At 45.7% G+C, this 22,484-nt stretch overlaps 1 protein-coding gene across 1 annotated transcript in view; it reads left to right on the top strand.

The window, feature by feature from the left end:
* Positions 1-22,484, top strand: part of LOC144108300 (uncharacterized) — a 106,984-nt gene that overhangs the window by 47,885 nt on the left and 36,615 nt on the right. Inside the window, exons 9-12 of the mRNA XM_077641565.1 lie at positions 2,058-2,404; positions 5,585-5,930; positions 8,143-8,466; positions 18,675-18,801. Coding sequence (XP_077497691.1) covers positions 2,058-2,404; positions 5,585-5,930; positions 8,143-8,466; positions 18,675-18,801 — 1,144 coding nt within the window. The remainder of the gene's footprint in view (positions 1-2,057; positions 2,405-5,584; positions 5,931-8,142; positions 8,467-18,674; positions 18,802-22,484) is intronic.

Below are 22,484 nucleotides of genomic sequence, written 5' to 3'. Positions count from 1 at the left end.
TTGCAAAACCGTCTGGAGCCTCGATTTCAGGGCAGATCCGACGCACAGCAATCACCTTCGCAATATCAAATAACCTCTGCAAACCTGGCCAAGATGAAGCCGAGGTGCGCTCCTCTGTGTCAATCTGTTCGTCGCGAGCCTTTATACACATACAACAGTGTTCGCGATCTTTGGACAGTGTGCCACTTGAACCGCAAACTTTGTCAAGCATCTGGCCTGCCACAAACAACGGGAACACCCGAAACATTCACACTTAATGTTTTCTCGCTGTGGGCAACTGTCCCTCCGTCCGGTCAAAAATAGCCGGGCCGCGGCTTTTATACGCACTGAACATTTTTGAGCTGCTCAAGAAAAATTAAAATTAGTTGCTCTTTGCTGATGCAAGTAATTCCGAGAGTAAGCTCTCGTTTTCGGTGCACATATATACCCACCCACAAGGCGCTACCTGGGATTTTTATCGTGTACTTCAATCGTTCGCTAATAATTGGCCATACTTTCACTGGAAACTCAAATCACACGCGTATTCTTCGATACTAAGGACAGTTGACTGAGACGTGAAGAGTGAGCCGAAAGCACAACGCTAAGAGCTGGCCTACTAACTTTTTGACTCCAGAGTGAATCGCACTGTCGTATGTCGTATATCGCATCGTATGTCAGAAGGCGTCCAATGTTTTACCAGTTGCATCGTGGTATCAGTTGCACCCAACATAGGCGACGTATGGCACGTTCTTGCCAAGTATGACCTTCAACGGACCGTCTATCCCTCCAAACACATGCTGAGGAAGGTACTCAAAATAGAACCCACTCGAATTTATAAAATTGATTTTGTTCAGTGTAGAATTTTACGCACCGACCGCAGCATATCTGTGAATGCAGCGAAAAAATAAGATCTCAAGACGAAATGATTAGGATTGCAGTATTAAAAGGAACGGTGAGATTAAAGCTCGCGATCAGTATTCAGTCAGAATCCTGGTTTCGGCTTGGAGACCACGCCGCAACGAAAAGCAGCCAGATAATGGCTTCGAAATGCGTTTTCATACTTCATTGTTGTGATGCACACAAAGCTGCATGTGACTGTTGTGGCATATCGGAAAACTTTCGCGAAGATTTCCTGCTTGTGTTCGGATTTCCGCGCCCCGTGTTTAACTCCTGAAACGCCTTAATAAGTTTGCGCAAGAAATTTCAGGTTATTTATGTGATTTGCGACAGCTCGCTGCAAGTGTGGAGTATATGTGACGACAGCCGTATTTTTATTTGTTTATTTTATTTCGAATACTTTCCAGGCCTGAAGGCATTACAGAATGGAGTGGTATTGGTACTTAACATAAACAGTGCATATTATACAATATTATTTTACAAAGCGGCAGAAAATACAGTGGTCTTGAATTTGTTAATGTCAGAAATGGCAGCGATGGAGGGAGGAAGGTCGATCCAGTTTGCGCTGGTTTTTGGAATAAATGAATTATGACACGCATTTGTTCTGAAAAATGGGACAGCAACTTTAAACATGTAGTCAGAACGGGAGGATATGTATGAAGGGCGAGCAAAAAGATGATCCTTTAACACAGGGTTATGATGATACATTCTTTGAAAAAGACAAGGTCGAAAGCATTTACGGCGCGAAGAAAGGTCCGGCAGGGCAAGGGTGCTTTTCATAGAAGTAATGCTAGCGTGACGGGAATAGTTAGATAAGATAAAACGTGCTGCGTGATTTTCAATGGATTCAAGTGTGTTTATTAGTGTGATTTGAATGAGATCCCATACTGCGCATGCATATTCTAGTTTTGGCTGCACTAATGTTTTGTACAATGTTAGTTTTATCGACAGAGGCGCAGCAAAGAAATTTTGAAGCCGTTGCTCGCCATAAACCAGCATTCTATCATGTATTTATTTTTGTCAAAATATGATATATCTTTCGCCGGCTACGCTGGAGTTATCCTTAGTCATGTGTCTATGAGCAGCCTTGGGGAATTAATTATTCTAATTAGGCACACAGGTGGGTGTGCACGCTACCGCTTTGTTTGTGGAAGCCAGTAATGAACGCTTTGTATGAACAGGTGAACTCTACGCTGAAGAAGGTGGCCTTCAACTTGAGTGGCTTGATGCCAGAACCTGATCTAGGCACAATGTTCGACACCATTCGAGAGATCGGCGTCCGTTCGCGCATCGAAGTCGACTGGTACGAGCCCCGCCCGTCAGACGTCTCGAAAGGTGGACAGTTATGCAGTATCTCTGGCTTTTTCGTGGAACTGAAGACGTTCAGCGCAGAAGACGTGGCCACCATTCTGGAACCGCTGGCCTCCGGTAACAATGTGATTTCAGCTTGCATCAGGTGCACCAGCCCTGTGGAAGACGTCATCGTTCAGCAGCTGGTCGATGCACTCGGCAAGACCAAATCTTTGAGGTATGTAAAGTTCGCGTTCGCTATTTCGTTGCCCTCGTTGAGCCGTTCCGCTTGTAGTGTGTGGCAATGGAGAGCTGGATGTGCACTTACAGTGCGGCGGGAGATGGCACGGGTGTGTCTGTGGCAACTCCCACTGCGATGGGAATTAGAAATTGCGGTCTACTTGCGCACAGCATTCCTTTAGCTGTCTTTGGAAAAAAAAAATGAACTGTTTTCTAGCGAAAAAGCCGACCGTACAGCCGATCATAGAGCCGGTCACACGCTTCAAAATCAGTGTCTTCCAAAGAATAAGCCTTCGAGAAATGCGCTGTACACGAGGGCGCACTCATTCGCGGTAAGGGCAGTCATCCATTGCGAATATAGTTTCTTCTCTCTCCACCGAATCTTCAGAACTGGTAGCAACAGGCGCTGTTCTCTGTTATGTAATCATCATCCATCATTCATCACTCAGATGAAACCACAGCTAGCCGAAAAGCCAAGATACGTACAAAGCCTAGGATATAGCATTTGAGACATTGCGCTCAATATTTAGGATTGTGGCTCAAACGGGCAATGAATCCTAGCCCAGTAGCCTCAGGCTAATTTCCACTGAAAAAGAATGCACTACGCGAGGCGGAACATGCCCGGGGGGGGGGGGGGGGGGTGGAGGGGAAGCTTCAGGAAGTTCGCGCTTGAAGATGGCAGAAACTTCGCGAAGGCGGCTACGCATATCGGAACGACGGGGCAGATCAGCGCGGTGAGTCTAGTTGTCCCACGTGCTGTATATGCATCTGCTTCTGTCATGTTCCAAAAGGCAGGATCCATCGCATGAAGACTCCAAGAGCTTATATGCCTCTTCTCTATGTATGCACATATGTAGCATCGGCGGCATGTAAATTTCTAGCTATATGTGTACGCAATGCATCTGTGGCCGAGGTGCAAATAATTTTTTAACGAGATTTATTTCATCGGGGCATCAATGGGCCAAATTATGATAAGGGATTCAGTAACGATTAAAATGATAGAAAAAGGTTAACTGATTTTATCAAGTCCAGTAGCGATGGTATGGCCCTGCGTCCAGGCAATATATGAAGCAGGGTTACTCAGAGAAAGACCCGCTGCCTTCAGGTGCCGTTGAAGGAAGCCTTCTTTCTGTGACGTGGCATTACCTCTTAGTCATCCAGTGTACATTAATTTTACCTGTACCATCCCTTTTGAGATTACGTAGTCTTTTATCCCTATCACCTTGTCGTGCGGTATAGTACACCCGTACTTTCGAACGCATGCAAGACGAATCTGCGTGTCCTCCAGACTAAAAAATCAGGCTCTTCGCATAGTCCTAGGTATCCCTAGCAGTGCATCAACAATCGAAACCATTTCTATTGACTAGGACAACCCACTTTCGATATATACAACCCTTGATATCCCGCGGATCCACATACGCCGGCTAACAAGGATTCCCCAGCATCACCTTGTGTCAGTGGCGGTAAAAAGACCACACGCAGCGTTTTCAAATGTAGTAGCAGCCCACCAGTCGTCCATCCCATCACAATTCACACCAGCGGCACGGGCATCCTCTGTGCTGTGTTGTCTGTGGGAGCCATGTGTGCGCCTTGCAATTCCGGGGATAGCGAAAAAATCGAACTTACTGACGCCGGCCCTTAAACAGCTGACATTGTAACTACTCCACGCTGAATATAGTGACCGTGCTCATGCGTATACCGATTGCTCGGTCTGAACTACAAGTTAAGCTTGCGCTGTGGTCATTCCTGCGAGAGTATTGACCAGCTAACTTCACATCGGAGGGCCTCCACCGGATCAGAATTGGCTGCTCATCGCGCGGATCTGCTGTACATCGGTGCATAAATACCCCATACAGGGGCTGTGTTCGGCGATTTAAAAGCTGCCCTACAATGTATAAATTCTGCTTTACGCTATGGCGATCACGAGCAGCTCGTAGCTAAATTAAGACGTCTTCAACACCTGGCACAGGAGGTCATGAGGTCATGACTTCGTCTTCCAGTGGTTACGAGGACACTGTAGCATTGTTGGAAACGGCGCAGCTTACGCCGCAGCTCGATCGACCCACGGCAGTACTAACATTGTCCAGATACCACTGACAAGAGGCGGCGCAGTAAGACATCTGCGAACGCTTGGCCCAAATGCGATTCTAGCGTTACGGTCTTCGCGTGGAAACCCCGCATGTCGACTGCGTCGCCTCGACCCCTTCCTTCAACTGAATCCTCCGTTAGGCCTTTCCCGCTGCGAAGCTACGCTGTTGTGTCGCCTGGGGCTGGGAGTGGCGTCTACAAATGCATACTCCAATATAATCGCAACGGCAGACTCTCCTGCGTGTGAGAACTGCGGGTGCGACGAGAGAATTGAGCACCAACTTTGTGACTGCCCTCCGTTTGAGCCAGACCTTGTCCTCCTGGCTGCAGCTCTCCACCGCTCAGATCCTCTTCCGCTTACAGAAGCCAAGATTCTGGGTTCCTGGACTAAACCTTCATCGCAGAGTAAAACTATGAAGGCGCTTTTCATGTTATTGAAGGCCACAGGATTGAGTTCAAGGCTATAAACTTTCAGTGTGTGCACTGTATGCCCTGATAGTAATGGCCTACGGACGCATGGAAAAGTTCTCCCTATACTCTCTCTCTTTCCTTTCTATATCTCCCTCTGTTATCTTTCCCATGTGTAGGGCAGCATACTTGGCATCGCCTAGTTAACCCCTCTGCCTTTCCGTTCGTCTTTCTCTCTTATCGGCTTTATGGCACTTTACACCAAGTGACGTTTACTGCATTTGATTACCACTGCCACTGCCTTCTTATATATCGCGCACGTCTCGCTCAATAAAAATCAGTTTTCAGTTCTGCACGCTTTCCAGTCTCATCTTCTGTTCGCATTCGGGCTCCTTCACTTGTCTATGAAAAACTGACTTCGCCCATAAGACGAAAGGTGTGAAGAATGATCAGCATATGCTTAGAAGCTCCGAAATACGCCACACGAGAAGTTTTCGATTAGAAAAACAACCTTGGTGACTATTTTCTTCCAGTGGTAACAAGTTCATGCGTTGCATCTTGACCTCCTTTGCTGTTTTTTTTCCTGTCATAAATTGGCTCAGCAAATATTAATGTACTACGCGGCTACTAATAGTTCGCCGTCCACACGCTGTGACCAGATGGCATTACATTTTTCTTGCAGAAGGTTGAGCCTGAGGCTCGAGTGGCCTGAAAACAGCATCGTCGACGTGCTGCGCTCATTAGAACTGAACCGCAGCGTCCGGGCCCTCCGTATAATCGAGGCAACCTTCACGAAGAGGTCATCCAAGGCACTGGCCAGACTGGTGGAGGTGAACCGCACGTTAGATGCCCTCATTGTGTGCCTCAAAGAGAAAGACTCCGTCGAGTTCTTGCAACATCGAGCCGTCTGCAGAGCGCTGAAAGAGGCCGTGCCTCGCAACCGCTTCCTGACCAAAGTGGTCGTGAATGTGGGAGGTGTGAACCACGCCTCAGACTTCGACATCATGGAGGCCTTCAGGCGCAACTCGGTAAGGACCGGCTTCGCTCGCCGTAAGCGCTCTCAGTTCGTCCCCTCGTGACAAATATTTTATTGAAATGGTTGGAATGTTTCCTTCCCTCCCTTCTCATCCCTGTTCTCAAGGCACCGGTGAGGTGCGCACTTAGACGTGAGCCTGTTTCTGCAACTTCCTTTCCCCAAAAACCGAATTTAGACCAAACAAGAGAAAAGAGAGATCGCAGCAACGAATGAAGTTGGTGGCGTGAAGCGCTGTTAACGATGTAGCATCTGCAGGATGCCACTTATGTCAAAGCGATAGACACTGCGGGTAACGACGACTCATTGTACACTGATATCTTGGAGGTCAGTTTTTTATGGTGTCTTTATAAGCCATCCAGCTGAAGACAACACTGAATGCCACTGCCATACAAACTAAAATGAGCGTCCTTACCGCGCTCCAACGCTATCAGCATTATAAGAGGAATGGCATATTTAATATTACACTTGCGACTGCATGTGTGCGCAGCTCCCTCTCCCCTGATTTCCTTTGTCGAGGAACCGGGCTCAATCCCGGTCCTGGCGGCGGCGTTTCGATGGAAACGATACGCAAAAGGCGCCCGATTACTGTGCGATGTCAGAGCCCTTTAAAGATCCCCTGGTGGTCGAAATTATTCCGGCGTCCTCCCCTACTGCACCTATTTGTCTTTTGCAGGGCGAACTGCAGCAGCTTTACCACGTAATATACCTTAAGTTTGCCTTGCGTGCTGCTGCGCTGAGAAATGTAGCCCGTTATCCGCCGCGGAAGAGGGCGGAGCCAGTCAGAATGCCGGAAATTACCTTGTACGTGGACGCACAGCGCCGTGGAAGAGAGAGGAGTGGGTGTAGTTATTCCGCTGCTTTCCCACATGCGCGGGACCAGCAGATGGTCGGAGCTGCGGAGAAGGCGCGGCGCGGGAGTGGAGGATGGCTCTCTGCAGAACAGTACCCCAATATAGGAATGATCAGTGACGGAAGCAGAATGGTCAGGGGGAAATAGAGTGGCGACTGCAGACCATCATAATTTGCCAGTATTAGTCTGCTGTGGCCTGTGTCTTTCGTGCACGTGCACTACCTTATTCAGTGTTTTTTTTATACGGGAAAGCGGTGCATGTCTTAAAGATTAGAAGGCCCAGCGCCTCTTTCGCCGACAGCATACTGTGGCAGTCTCCAGCAAAAGCTGAACACCCGCAGCTACGTACAGTTACGACAGGTCCTTCATTCTTGGGCTGGTCAGTTTCGACCTCCCCAACAATATGGCGGCATCCGGCATTGTTGCTGCGCGGGGGCCTCGTATGTACATTCCTCTAAAATATTTTATCATTCCTTCCGGTGGCGCCACTGTCAACGACTGCCGACTTTTCTGTTTCAAGGCTAGTTCCCCAGTTGGCTTTCATACTTACTTTATTAGCTGGCGCCGCCACGGTGTCTTAGCGGTTTGGTGCTCGGCTGCTTACCCTTAAGACGTGGGTTCGATCCCGGCCTCGGTTGTCGCATTTCGATGTAGCCGAAATGTCAGAGGCCCGTGTACTGTGCGATGTCAGTGCACGTTAAAGAACCCCGGCTAGTCGAAATTACCCGGGACCCTCCACTACGGCTTCCCTTATAGCCTGCGTCGATATGTGACGTTAAGCCCCATAAAATGAAATCTCATCCACTTATAAAAAAGACCTAATGGTCTATAGCCTTCTCCTTTTTGCAAGTATGGAAAAAAGGAAACTGAAAATTCGTTTTTTAGGGAAAGAAAATGGCGCAGTATCTGTCTCGCATCTCGGCGGACACCTGGACCGCGCCGTAATGGATGGGATAAAGGAGGGTATGAAAGAAGAATGGAAGAAAGAGGTGCCGTAGTGGAGGGCTCCGGAATAATTTCGATCACCTGGGGATCTTTAACGTGCACTGACATCACACAGCACACAGGCGCCTTAGTGTTTTGCCTCCATGAAAACGCAGCCGCCGCGGTCGGGTTCGAACCCAGGAGCTCCAGATCAGTAGCCGAGCGCCCTAACCACTGAGCCACCGTGGTGGGTCGCAAGTATGGGCGTGATCGTGCGTACACGTGTGTGCGCACAGAATGTTTACAAAGCAGCGATCGCCACTTTTTTGTTGAAGGAGTGTTGCAGTGCCTTCTCAGCAAAGGCGAGACGCGTTGCTTGCCAATATGACTTGCCAACGTGACTTGCCAACTTAATCTGTTCTAAATGCAGGTGCTACGCAATCAAGCGGGGAACTTCGTAAAGGGCTCCAACGACAAAAAGCACGCTCAAGCATTCGAAACCCTGCAGTACTTTGGGGATTTTCGGGAGGAGCTGTGCTCGGACAACGAGGATCTCGACGAGGCTCCTGCCAAAAAGCAGATCGACGAGGCCTGCAAGAGACTGGCTCTTAATTACTTCATTTTCACTGGCGTCGTCAAGGCCAAGATTGTCTGCCACCCTCATCCGAAGCGACAGCCCACGTTTGACAAGCTCAGCAAAGGTGTGCAGGCTCATATCTGCTCTTACTTAAGCCTGAGTGACGTCATGGACATTTAAAGCACCAGCATTTCTCAGGGAGACCCTGCAGTACGCAACAACTCGTAACCGTTCTACTACTGGAAGCGTACCTGCAAGCGTCCCAAAAAGTTTTGAAAAACTATTTCATCTATATTGAAGACAGCCCCACATGACTCCGTAGGTATACCCTATACGCGTATCATCATCTCACTGGGTTCTTTGATGATGTACTCATCCTGCGATAATTTTAGTACGCTTTAAGGATTTGGATGGTTTTAGGCGCATTCATTTTTTGACACCCTACAATCATATTGCCTCACGAGACTGGCGCGCATTCTCGGCGGGGTCCTAAGCCGTGTTTGTCTTGAAATTTCTTGACTCCATTTTATGACCGAGGAATGCACAAATATTTTATTGCTGACTATTGTAGGGTTACTTCGCGTGTACTATATTACAGTACTTCATTTTTGAACTGTGAGCCTAAGCGTTCACTGCGCTATTTCCTGCGTTCGTTTTTCTCACATACCTGTTTGAATTATTTTTATGTACCACGCTTTTACATGCCAACATCTTAGCTTATCATTTTACATTTTTAATTGACAACCGTGAGCCTAAGCGCTCACTACTGTATTTTTTCTGAATCCCTTTTCCTAATGCACCCTTAGAGAATTCCATTTAAGTACCAGGCTTCTACATTCCAATAATTTTCGAGGATCATTTTACTTTGGTAATTGACGCAGCTGATTGCGTAGTTTGTGACATAATTCGTATAGCATGTATTTCAGTGAAATGTACTGCGCTGGCCCGAATTCTATATCGGCCGTCGTTACCGTGTGCAATGTTTCGTCATTAAATCTCTAAGCCATTTTTCTTGTCAAGCTTAAAGCAGGCGCCGAATTTCTGGGTACAGCCATCTCACAGTTGTATTCGTTGCACTGCCAACATGCCAGAGTTTAGCTCCAGGATGCGTGTTCGATTTGGCCGCACTTTGTTGTTGGAAATTGCGCTGTTTTCTTCGAAAATAAATTGTGTACTATTGTGGCTTTCGCGTGCAAATTTTTGGGCCTCTTTTCAATGTCGGCGCTAAACAGCAGTCTTCAATGCGAATAGTGTTATAAGGGAAAACAGCTGCATAAGGCCGGGTGAAGAGAAGGCCGCTCTTAGGAGCGGAAAGTTTGGATTGTCAGTAAGCTGCCGGTGACTGCTCTGCCCTTAGCGCCCCCTTTCTTGGTTTCGGGCGAATGTGCGTAATGCGGGAAGACCACATGTCCGCACCATCTCTGGCCAAGATTGTTTAGATATTCAGTTCCTTTGTTTAGGGCGAATGCAGTTACGTCATTTGGTTTCAAACTGTGACGGCGGCTGAATATTGTAAGAGACCTCTTCTAATAGATACAAAGCGCTCCACTATTCTTTCAAGCAAAAACTCTGACGTTTCGTGCTTATACGAAATGTTCAGAGGAAGAGGGGTGCACGGTGAAAATTCAGAAAAAAAGTTTTTCTTTCTGTGATTTGAAATTTACTTTTTCTGAACGAGGTCATGGTCATTTGCAGGTAACGGTATTTTGGCGCCAAGAATGACCTGTATTGAAACTTAAGCGATGACCGCTCGCGCACCTTTTATACCTATGCGGGACGTGCATCTATGTTAAGCTGCAAGTAAACAAAACAAGCTGAATGTTTTTTTTCAAGCTTAGACTGATTGCCTTTCACGTGCGCAAGAAAATGCACAGGACAAACAGCAATAAGCCTGTATTGTACATACACTGAGTGAACATCATTCTTGTGGCACATCCCCATTCTAAAACTCGGCACTATACCATGAAAATGCCTCCACAAATCCCTCTGCACCCCCCTGTTTAATGAGGCATCTGTGTTGTACAAGCAGAAAGATCAATTAAAGGAATTAAGGGAAGCATTCCTCGGCCACAAAAAATGTGACACGTGCGCAGGCGCCCTGTCTTTTCTTATTCCTGATCACGAAATGTAGATCTTGACGAGCCTGAGCTGATTTCTGTGTTCAGTTTCTTACCTGGAAACATTTACATTTGGTTGCGGCAACATTCTGTATTTGTGATTGCTCGAATAACTCCCTGAGTTCATTGTCAGGGCTCGTCCATTTCACTTGCTTTTCCGTGTTTTTCGCGCTGTTTCTATAATTACGATGAATAAACTAAGCGTAGAAAAGTGGTCGTAGAAGCGTTCATGTGTAAATTAAATTGACTTATATTTACCCATGATGCTTTGTATCCTGGCAACGAAGCCAGACGCCGGGCAGAGCGTCTTAGCAAGTTATTATTGTTCAAAACTCTTCCAATCAGCAGCGCACACGGCTGAGTAAAGATTACTGTTACTGACCGTGGCTGTTCACTTGTTGATAAAGAAAAAGGAATGCCTCCACGGGAACAATCCAAACGCAAATGAGTTTTATTTTAAGAGGGGCCACGCTGTGGTGGATGTACTTCTTAGTCTCCACTAGGCGAAAATAACAATGAATGCTGCGCTGCTTGCATTTAATGTTAGAATTACCAAACTCAACGATTTCAATTTGTTAGGTCTATATAGGATGCTACATTGTGCAACAGTTGCATGAGGATGGCGTCAGGCGACGATATGGGGCGGAGAGGGCTACGCTTGTGGTGACAAAATGGACCCGAAAAGCCCTGATGGAAATGTACAGCGCAAATAAAGACGAGGACACAAGGAAGATACATAGAGCACACTAGGGCTGAAATGTGGGAAAAGCTATATCGGACAAAGCGGTAGATGATTGAACTACCGCCTCCGAGAACATTACAATAATGTGTCTGAACGGCGAGGAGGGTTTTTGGACGCACACTGCAGGAAATGTAAGAAAAACGGTGTAGATGAAAATGATAGCGATTCAGATGAAGAGTTTGTGTGTCATCCTGCTTACCAAGAATGCTTTGTTATCGTTAAAAACCGTTGCCAACTCACTCGATAGATAATAGAGGCTGTAATGATAAACCGGTTGGGTGGGTCCTGCGTGGCCAAGCCATCTATTGCTCTTACTAGCAAGGAGCTGTTACATTTGCGCAAACATATGAATGGGTCACCTACTGCGCATGTGTGATAATTGCCTGGTTTTTCAGCTATATATACTGGTCCGAGTTTCGAAATAAACTGTATCAGCGTTCGTGTGTTCCATGTGTCTTCCTTGTGTCCTCGTCTTTATTTGAGCTTTACATTTTTATCATGAATCACCAACATGTCCAGACTGCCACCTTACCGAAAAGCCCGGCCTCAAAACAAGGATAATTTTTTAAAAAGGGTAAGTGCCTGGGACAGCCGTTTTTCAGACATCGTGATATTAGCAGCGCTTGCAGAGGACAGTGAAGGAAAAACGGCACACACAACTGCGCTGAAACCAGGCCAAGGTCAGGAGACCAAAAAGTTGTATTGATCCAGAAAGGTATGACTTTTCTTTTCACAAAAGGGCTAATGATGGCGTTCTAACGAAGCCATATTTTAGGTTGCAAATAATGGATGCCCCAATTATTTCATGAACCAGCTGCTTTTCTTTCTTCTTGCCATTGGGCCCGCGATGTCCGTAGGTCAGCGAATGCAGGGTCAGCGTTCATGGCAGCGGACAGCTGAGTTACTAGATTTGTCGTTGTGCTCCTGCAGTCTTTTGGTGATGCATCGCCCTTTCTGCCAGACGTATTCCGTGCCACAAGATGGACGGAATATACGAGGGGTATCTATGCCTAACTGCACATTCTAGAATTCGTTTGCCTGGATTGTTGACCCGTTTAAAAAACACGTAGTAATATATTCAGAAACAACCAATGAGTCCATCTGTTGCAACCTAATAGTGAAAGTCGATAAGAATTAAATCAATTAGTAGGAGAATAAAGATTTATTGCCGTCGACTCAGCATACTTCCCCGATGGGCAAACAAAAATACATAGAAAAATTACAGAGAACGTTTGCTACGTTAGAATCAGCGCGGATTTGTGCTGCTTCAAAGATGACGATGAGCGGGTAGTGCCGCGGGACGGAGCAGATGGAAGTTGATGAAGAAGACGCTCTGCAATGCACAAGTCCCCGCCTGGTCATGGCCAATTCCGCTTGCGGGTATGCACCATTGTATGAGGCCAACAACAGCAACAATAACACGAGGCATGTGTGGCTACGGCCTTGTGATGTTCCAGGAAAGATTACGCACTCTTTCATCGATTGCAAAGATGCAATACTCATTTGGGATATCTTTAAAAGGTCATTAAAAAGAAATAATTTGACACCGCATGCTGTTCGATATATCGCCGCGCTGACATCAGTTGGTGAACCTTTAAACATGCTCTTTTTGAGTGCACAGCCCGTGGAAAACACGCATGATGGGCAGACATTGTGACTCTGTTGTTTCTGCAAAAGAACACTTCAGCGAATGATTGTCTTCAAAAGGAAATGTATGCCCAGACCAAGTTTGAACTGCAGTAAACACTAAAAAAAAAATTCACACCCTTAAGGGTGCAAATCAGCTGCCCCCAGACGAACACCCTTTTGGGTGCTAAAAAGGGTGCAGAGATCAGCACCCTTTAGGAAGGGTGCATAGCATGAAAGCTTAGAGGGCGCGCATCAGTCCAAGGATTTTGCTTCATGGGTGGATCAATGTGGAGCACCCTTACAAAATGCTTTCGTAGAGTTATGAAAAAATAGTACCCTTTAATGAGGGTGCAACCATTAGATCCTCTAAGGTATCATTAAGTGCACCCTTCTTTAAGGGTGCTGATCTCTGCACCCTTTTATAGCACCGAACAATTGGAAAAGGGTGTTCATCTGGGGACAGCTGATATACACCCTAAAGGGTGAGAAATTGTTTAGTGTGTGAACACCACATTTAGTGCTGGGCTCTTCATTGCCCCTTTTTTGTGAATCGTTGCTTAGGTGTGTTGTAGTAGTGATGTGTCTTGAATGTTGCCTTTTCTCGTCCTTGACTGTTATGGTATGGCGTATTATGCATTATTTTGATTTGCGATTGTTTTCTTCATAGTTTGTACATAGTTCATTTATACAGAACATTGCATCGCTGAAATAAATACTTTGCTAAAAAAAAGCGGGATGGCCAAGTTGTCTCGCGCAGCGTCATTTGAAGCTGATTTGTTCGCGCCGCCGCTGGTTCGACTCCCAGTCACGGATATTGATGTATTTTTTTCCTCTTTGCTTTTATGCTCCCGAGGTGCGCGTACAAGATATTATTTTGCCAGGCTCTGAACCTTCGGAATAGTGTACTAATAAAATATCAGGAAATGAAAGGCGCGGTAACTGTCACTTCTCGGTGGACACCTCAACCGCGCCATGAGGGAAGGGAAGAAGGTTTTGAAACTAAAGGAAGCTTTAAAACATAAAAGATTATTCGTTCGTTTACATGTGTGCAAAGAGGTTGTTCAGGTGTATTGAATACTTCTCGCATTGGAATGAAAAATTGAAGACAAGTTTGTATCGCGCTTCAATTCGTCAACTTGATGAAATGTTGCGTAATGTAAAAGTCATGACAAAATAATCACACAGTTGACGCAAAGGCAACTAAACACAGGGAAAACGAGAACCACACAGCATTCACCAAATCCTGCTCACTTGTGGCGTGCAGCAAAGAGCTTTTTTTGTTATGCACATTAAAAAAATTCCCTTTGTCCAGGGAAGAAATTTCGCTTAGGCTCATGAATCACTTGCTTTGCCTAAGCTAGGAGCATTCTATTTTCAACAGAGCTTCATTTACTGAAATAAAATGGTGTTTCGTTTCCTCCGAGAACCAAAAGCCCCGCGTTCAGCTCAGTTACTTTAGCACCATTCAACATCATATCCCAGTCTGATCTAGCAGCGAACTTGACCACGACACTTGGCTTTTCTTTATGCTCTATAACAACACCGGTTTCGGAAAGTCTCACTTACAGACAAATAGCCTCTTTCTGTATAATAATAATAATAATAATAATAATAATAATAATAATAATAATAATAATAATAATAATAATAATAATAATAATAATAATAATAATAATAATAATAATAATAATAATAATAATAATATTAATAATAATAATAATAATAATAATAATAATAATAATAATAATAATAATAATAATTGGTTTTTGGAGAAAGGAAATGGTGCAGTATCTGTCTCATATACCGTTGGACACCTGAACCGCGCCGTAAGAGAAGGGATAAAGGAGGGAGTGAAAGAAGAAAGGAAGAAAGCGGTGCCCGTAGTGGAAGGCTCCGGAATAGTTTCGACCACCTGGGGATCTTTAACGTGCACTGACATCGCACAGCACACGGGTGCCTTAGCGTTTTTCCTCCATACAAACGCAGCCGTCGCGGTCGGGTTCGAACCCGGGAACTCCGGATCAGTAGTCGAGCACCCTAACCACTGAGCCACCGCGGCGGGTATTTCTGTAGAGTATTGAGATCAATACTTTCTGTAGAGTATTGATAAGATTTTGGTTCGGAACGACGGGGAACCCCTTGATGAACTTGATATGGGACCCATGTTAGGTCAACACGGATAAGCCCAAATTTAGCTCGCCAAGACGTTCCTTAGCACTAATTGCCAAAGTGTGACCCACAGCTAGCCAAATTAGCGTGCCAACTAAGTCGGATAAAGGCTAGGGTTAGACGAACAGGAGCGATGGAATGAAACGCGAACAGAGCGGTGCCTAGACTCTCCACTCTTGGCATTTCTTTTCATCAAGCCTTTACTTCGGCGGTAGCAAAAAGACGCTAAGTCGCCCGCGATGCTAGGACGACTCCAACGTTTTTCTTTACCACCCAGGAAAAAAGCGCGATAAAAACAAATCGACCAGCGGAGCGCGCAGGTACCGCGTTGTTCACGTTTCTTTCCTTCGCGATAGTATACATTCCATTATGTGTACAGAAACCTGTGGTCGAAAAGCAGAGATAGTTTAAATCTCGTCGTCATTCGCGAGAAGCACCCAGGGAGTCGCAGAGCAACGCGCACTAAAACGCGTCTCTCCGTAGTACATATGTCCTGTTTCTATCGCAGTCCCGCCTGGGCTGTGATCCTCGCGTCTGCTCACTGCTCAAGCCCGGCCGAAGTGTTACTGTTAGGTGAAACGAAGTTACGCGATTCCAGCACAATTGGCTGACTGCCTTTGGGCAATAGCTACGAAATAACGTTGGTCAAACGTTTAGGGGAATCCCACCAAGTGGAGTAGATTTGTAATAAGGGAGTAGTTACTCATTGCCATCCACCCAAACGCAGCCATATGGCTGCGAAGGAAGTCTAATCAGCTTTCTCAGAAAGTTTGTAGTTAAAGAAAAATTCGAGCCGGTCAGGGGTTCGAACCCGGGACCACCGAATTTAATGTTGCGTTAGAATGTGTTCCCAATATTTTTTCGGCTAAACTCCGTAACAGGCAACGTGCCAGAATATCGATCATGTACCGCTCAGGTTTTCGGGACGTAATGTTTAGTGCGCAGCTCTATTCACTTGAATAAAATTTCGGAGAACGCCTCATGCCGGTACTTTGACCAAGATCAGCCAAGGTTAAAGCGGGACTTCGTCGATTTCAACCGTGATTTTGGGCCATTGGTTAAGTATGCAGTTCTGTCGAATAATTACTGGACCGAACTAACTGGCGTTATATCGTTAATTGCAATCAAAACTAAACTTTGCGCTATAGCATTGAGTCATATGTACGGTTGAAAACCTTAGGATGAGTGAAAGTGCTCTGTGCTAGTTAGCAACTCGAGTTAGCGTTAATGAGTTAATTGCAATTAAAACCAAACTTTGCACTATAGCATCCAGTCATATACCGTTGGAAAGCTAACGTCAAGTGTGAATGCACTGTGCTTGTTAGCGACCCGAATTAGCGTTAAATAGCTAACTCAATTTAAGACGAACAGCAATCATAACCACAGTACTAACGCTTTACTAAATAGGTTGAACAGAGTTTAACTATTGCCAATTTGCTGTTTGCGTTTCCCCAACCCTATTTATCATACAAACAAGGAGCAAACAACGTTGAAAGATATGCTATGCTGTTTTGTTCTTTTCAGCTTTCACATTGCAGGTTGCCTAGTTTCGCAACAGTTGTACTGGCTATATCTTCAGTTTCGTCAAGCTCTGCATATTGATGACAAAGCATTAAAGAACCCCGACGTTTGTTATACGCATGCGCAAATGAGTCGCACCTTCGAAAGATGCACATTTCCTCGAGTAATCTCCCACATCTGTGTGCATAACAGCACGAAGTGCCGCTTTATGAAAGGACACGCCCACTGAAAGACCGTCACCATCTGCACATTCGACGATGTTTTGCTTGCCGGTGCAGGCAGCAACGAGTTTTCGCTAGATGCATACATAAGGCAGACATTCGTTGGCAAAGGGCTCCGTAGCAGCGTGTTTGAGCACCACAGGAGAGCAGAGGTAAGCCTTATTCTGCGAATATTTTTTTACATTCTCTATGAATCTCCTAGTTGCAGTGCAAGCGGTTAGCATGATAACTAAAGCTCTCCAGATTCTGTTGGTGCAGTTCGATCTGCAATCGAAGACAGCTGAGGGAAGGGAACAAGGCAGAAGACAGGTTCTCGCGCGTTGCCATTTTGCTGTATAATTCCAGGCTTTAGGTGTATTCAATGTTAATCAGCGGCTCTTTCGCCATCAAAGGCGTTCGTACAAGTTCCAGCCATTTCTGTAGGAATCAGCAGATCATTTCAAGAGCTCTTGTTATGTGAGCACATTGCTTCCGTCCATCCCCTCTCCCTCACTTACAGAAATAAACTTCGATTGTGCTTTGCGCGCAAAGTGTGTCAGTGGAAATTGTTGCAGCCTCTAAACTAAGTTTCACGACTTAATTTCGTTTCAAAGTCCCGGATTTAGATGAATATGCAAATGCGATGAAGCCCATTTTCCTTGCCCCAAAAATGCCACAATTGCCTGCTGCACTGGTCGTAATACCAGCTAGCTGAGTTCGAAACAATGCCTACTTGTTTGCAAGTAGTGCGTGGGTAGATACCGCATGTTCCACGCTTAGGTACAGATTGATTGAGCAGGGTGTGGGCCATAATGCACACTTGGCAGCTTTCTTAACACTGACGTCTTGAACTGTTCCTGCGTGAAGGGGTAATATTTATTCATGGCGAATCGTACTTACGCGGCTTTAAATGAATGTAAACATTCTTTACACAACCCTTTGCTTAAATGAAACCAAATAACGTGCTTAGATCAGCTCCAGCATTGTGAGCGTCAAAAGCAATGTAACTATAGATATCTAATGGACCAAATGACAATTACTAATTGGATGAAACGCAGGCAGAAACTTAGACATATTGAGGAACATTCTCCTAGCCAGTGTGGATTGATTGTTGCCATTGCGAAACCAAATTATACTTGAGTTGCATCACTTTTTTGTGAACGCGTAGGCGGCAACAGCGAAACAACTTTTTAGACTGTTTTTTTTTTATCCAAGGAGAGCGTTCGCAGGATGGACGTGAGAGCGTGTAACCAACTTTTCTGCTATCGTTTTGGTTGTTCTGCAAGGTAGTGGGCTTGTGAACGTACTTTGAAACTTTACCGCATTCTCGTTTGTTGCACTTTCACCCCAATTTAATGACCGGATATTTTTACTCCTTTTAATTTTTTAGTATATATTTCTTGCGCTGCTCTCTATTCGCATCTACCCGAATCCCCCACAAAGTAGCGCTTGAGTGCTGTTTTAACGCAGAAAATTCTCCGCGTTTCATTATTGAGATGCCGGAGCATACGCCATGCGTGCGGGAGATGCAGGGTTCGATCCCCAGAGCCGTTGGGTATCCAGCGTTGATACAGTAGGGGCAAGTTTCACCTGGGACTGGTGAAATCCTTGGAAAATGTGCCTTTTACCCCATCTTGTGCAAAACAAGAATTTGGTGGACATCTTATTGATATGAGGCGGTAGCGTTAGCGTCAATAGGTCCCCTTAGCGACACCACTTGATCTCAGTGGCATATTACTCGATCACGTGCTCCACTAATGTTACCGGATTCCATTAGACACCTGTGTAACTAGACACAAGTATACAGTCGTTCGCGTATATAAGCACACCTCACCGACATGCACTTTGCCATCGCTTAATCACTATTCTCTTTAGTGGCCCTGTAATCACACACACATGCTAATTAGCCTAAAGTAGTAAGTTAACACGCTATGTGAAAGACCACATGACGTGCTTGTAAAAATTTGTTGTAACCAAAACGTACGAACAAACCTGAATGTGTGGTAGGGCCTGGTGCCTGGTGCCTGGTGCCTGGTGCCTGGTGCCTGGTGCCTGGTGCCTGGTGCCTGGTGCCTGGTGCCTGGTGCATGGTGCATGGTGGCATGGTTCACCATGCATGATGGCCTTGTGTTTGGTGATGTAAGCATGCTTAGATTTTTCTTTTCGCCACTACTTCCATGCGATAAAGAAAAAAAAACTGCCTGCCTGGCTTATGAGTAGCGTGTCTGACTCGCAGTACGAAGGCCAGACGTTCGATTCTCCACTAATTATTCAAATTTTTATTTCAGCATAATTCAATAAGTTTACATACGCACATGAATAATGATGTTCGAGTCGTGCTGCGTTCTTGTAATCAAAATATGTGACGTGTTTTATTCACGTTTTCATTCCGCCGCTCCACGTGCGAAGTCAAACCTTAATGACCAATAGGAAGTTTCGCGGCTCAACAACGAACAACGCCGACAGGACGACGTTGAGTTTTTCGCTGAAAGGTAGCCTTAAAGCTATCGGTTTACGATAGGACCACAATAGGATTTACTCTACAAGGCTGATTTGGGCCCTTCGAGGATAGATGATTAGTTGAGGGGATTAGGTTGGTCAAAGGCCTTTTTTCTAAGCATATCATCCCACAAGAGCCGGAAAGCAGGCCTGGACAAATCGTGTGCTGATTAGAAAACAGGTGGGTGCCGGTTACAGTGCAGATCGAACTAAGCACTTCCAAAATGAGAGGCGGATGCTCTACCACAAGGCCACCGGGTCGAAAAAAGAGCGGCCTCTTCCAATGGAGCATATTTCCAGGACGAGATGGATCACGGAGACTTGGCACCTTGCCGAATGGGCTATCTATGGGAGTGAACCTATGTGTGCTGCAATCATTACCTAATGTTCCTACGTTGTCGGGGTTTAGCGTGACGCTGAAAAACCAGATGGCGGCAACTCGCCGCAGTGATCAACGAGGATTTTTTTTGCATAGCCGGAAAACGCGTGCCGTAATGATTTGCTATGGCACCTGGCTCCGGTTCGCAAGACACCAGAACCTGCAGTGGCCCATGCATAATGTAGACATGCTCGCTGCTGTCAGCCATGCTGTTGAATTCATAGAGCCGGAGATCAGGTTTCCGAAGCCAGCCACACAGCAGCCCTTCGGACGGTTGACGTGGCTGACATGCTAATCGGTTTCATGTGGCCCGCCTTAAAAGCTCGCTGCTTTGCGCACAGCATATCTTCCTTTCTGAATGCGACAGCATTAGAGCCCCCACGATGCCAAAATGACGTAGGTCATAGTTATACCATTGGTTAGAGAGAAGTTATGCTACGAGTATCGAGCACTTCCATTAGCTAGAGGAAATTGACGTCACGAGACTGAGTTATGTTACTTTTGGTAAAGGGATCAGCAGGTACTAATGCCATTGCTTTTCCTACACAATTAAGGTGTGCCTGTAATTTGCCTATCTCGATCCTTTTATTTTTCTAATGGTCGGCCACTGCGGTACCTTGCGCGTTCTTTTGGTATTCACGAAGCAATAAAACGCGCAGATGCAATGGATCACAAGGAAATCCTTCGTTCAGATAAACACGCGGAACGACCATCAAACCCCACTCTAGTGCTAACCCATTGTGCATCAATGCCAAATGTTAAGGGCATCCTCAAGAAACATCGCAATCTTCTTATGCAGTTAAGCGTAGACAGCTGGGCTAGTTGGTTCACAGTCGCATTATGATACATCGTTCTGGCGCACGAAAAACACGGACGAAGGAAGAACAGATGTCCGGCGATTGTGTGTCTGTTCTTCCTTCGTCCGTGTTTTTCGTGCGCCAGAACGATGTATCATAATTCTTATGCAGAGCAGCCGCCTGACACGAATATTTCCACAGCCACCCCGCGTAGCATACCGCAGGTCACGGAACCTGCGCGACATGCTAACTTCATCAAAAACAACTAACCCCTCTCGAACAGGCTGCCGCCCTTGCAAAAAACCGCGTTGTAGGGTGTGCACGCATATGTCCACTATCACATTGGCAGGAAGCACTGCGTAATTCTTTTACTGTAAAATAAAAGGCAATTTCACTTGCGACAGCAGCATTGTTATCTATCTGCTCGAATGCGGTGTGTGTAAGCTTCAGTTCATCGGACAGACTGAACTACCCCTCAGGTTGCGATTGAATAATCACCGATCACATGCCAATACCCTTCCAAATCTTCCGCTCTCAAGACATGTCGCGACTCCCGGCTACTCATTTAATAACATTAATGCCACAATACTTGAACCTGGCTTCAAATCTCACCATGACAGAGGAGTTCGAGAATCTTTCCTAATTTTCAAATTCAGAGCACTTACGTCTTGTTTGAATGAAAACCCTGGCAAAATATCTTTCCTCTCAAAGTAGCGAGTAATGCAACACGTGCTGATGATTGCCTTTTGTTTTCAGTGCTATCCATGCAGTACTTTTTAGCATGTTTGTACAAGCTTCCTCCATTGCTTTTTTTTAAATCTCGAATGCGCAGGACTCGAGCCCAACACGTGTCAATACATGTGTACTGTATCGTCTAAGCCCCGTGTACTTTTTTGTGTTTAATCTCATTGTTTATCAATGATGAAGTGACTGGCCGCGTGTTTCTGTGCCATGCCTTCAACGCCGCAACGCCTGTTATTTATTATTGTTTTCTGCATGCCCCAGAGAAACTTTTTTTAATGCTTTTTTATGCTATCTTTACTTGCGAGGAGCACGTGCCAACTCCGAAAGCCTGTAAGCCTCATCACTGTGCGTCACTTAGGACGTCATGCGCATTTTATTACATTGTCATCAGCTATTAGTGGCTGGTCACATGTCTTATCATAGAACAGGTATTTAAGGACCAAGCACAGATGCTTTGTGCATTACCTGACGAAGGCCGGACCCCGGCCGAAACGACGTTAATAAATCTCTGTTTAATAAATTTCTGTCGTTAATATATATATATATATATATATATATATATATATATATATATATATATATATATATATATATATATATATAATATGTGTGTGTGTGCGTGTAATATGTGTGTGTGTGTGTGTGTGTGTGTGTGTGTGTGTGTAATATAATGTGTATGTGTGTGTGTACACTCTGCGTCACCATTGTGTAGAGCGCTTGGGCGGTCCACTTTCCTGCAAACAAATCCAGAACTTGTCGCAGCCTCTAGGGTCCAGCGGCAACACTTTCACTGGAATAGTGCCAGATAGACCCCAAAATAAAGTAGACACGAGCACTTTGCCCATAAATTAAAGGCTGCTCTCTAATTTCAGTTCCTGTTACCAAGTATACGCACTGCTCGAACGCTCTACTCAATGGTGACGCGGACTGTACAGTACTTCGGTTCCGTGAGTAGCTGGGAGATATCCGTAGCTGTAATGTGCGTTTTTCGACTTATGACCTTCGCCATGCGCGTCCTTTCTCCACTTGATATGCAGAGCATGGCAACGGAACCGAGGAAGGACCAGCGCATCGATGCCATCACTGCTAAGGATATCAACATGCTCCAGGGGTTATGCACGTTCACTGGCGCTACCGTTAATGACATCATCGACACTTTAAACCAGTTACGCTGCTCCCTCAGTAGAGGGGCTTCAACAGCTTCAGCCTCAAAGTCGTCGTCATCCCGTCGTCTCAGGAGCCGTCGCAGTGACACCGGTAAGGACAGTTCTTTTCAAAGTGCAAAGCGCCATCCAGAAAGCTGCAGCGTAGGTACGAGTGGCACTCAAAGTGGTTGCTACGGCTGTAATCTTTGAGACGTATGAAGGCACCGCAGCGGTGGTGAAGTGGTTGAGCATC

The sequence above is a fragment of the Amblyomma americanum genome, chromosome 10 (assembly GCF_052857255.1).
Source record: "Amblyomma americanum isolate KBUSLIRL-KWMA chromosome 10, ASM5285725v1, whole genome shotgun sequence".
In the NCBI taxonomy this organism is placed as follows: domain Eukaryota; kingdom Metazoa; phylum Arthropoda; class Arachnida; order Ixodida; family Ixodidae; genus Amblyomma; species Amblyomma americanum.
The sequence above is the reverse complement of the archived record's forward strand: the minus strand, read 5'-3'. Positions and strand labels throughout refer to the sequence as shown.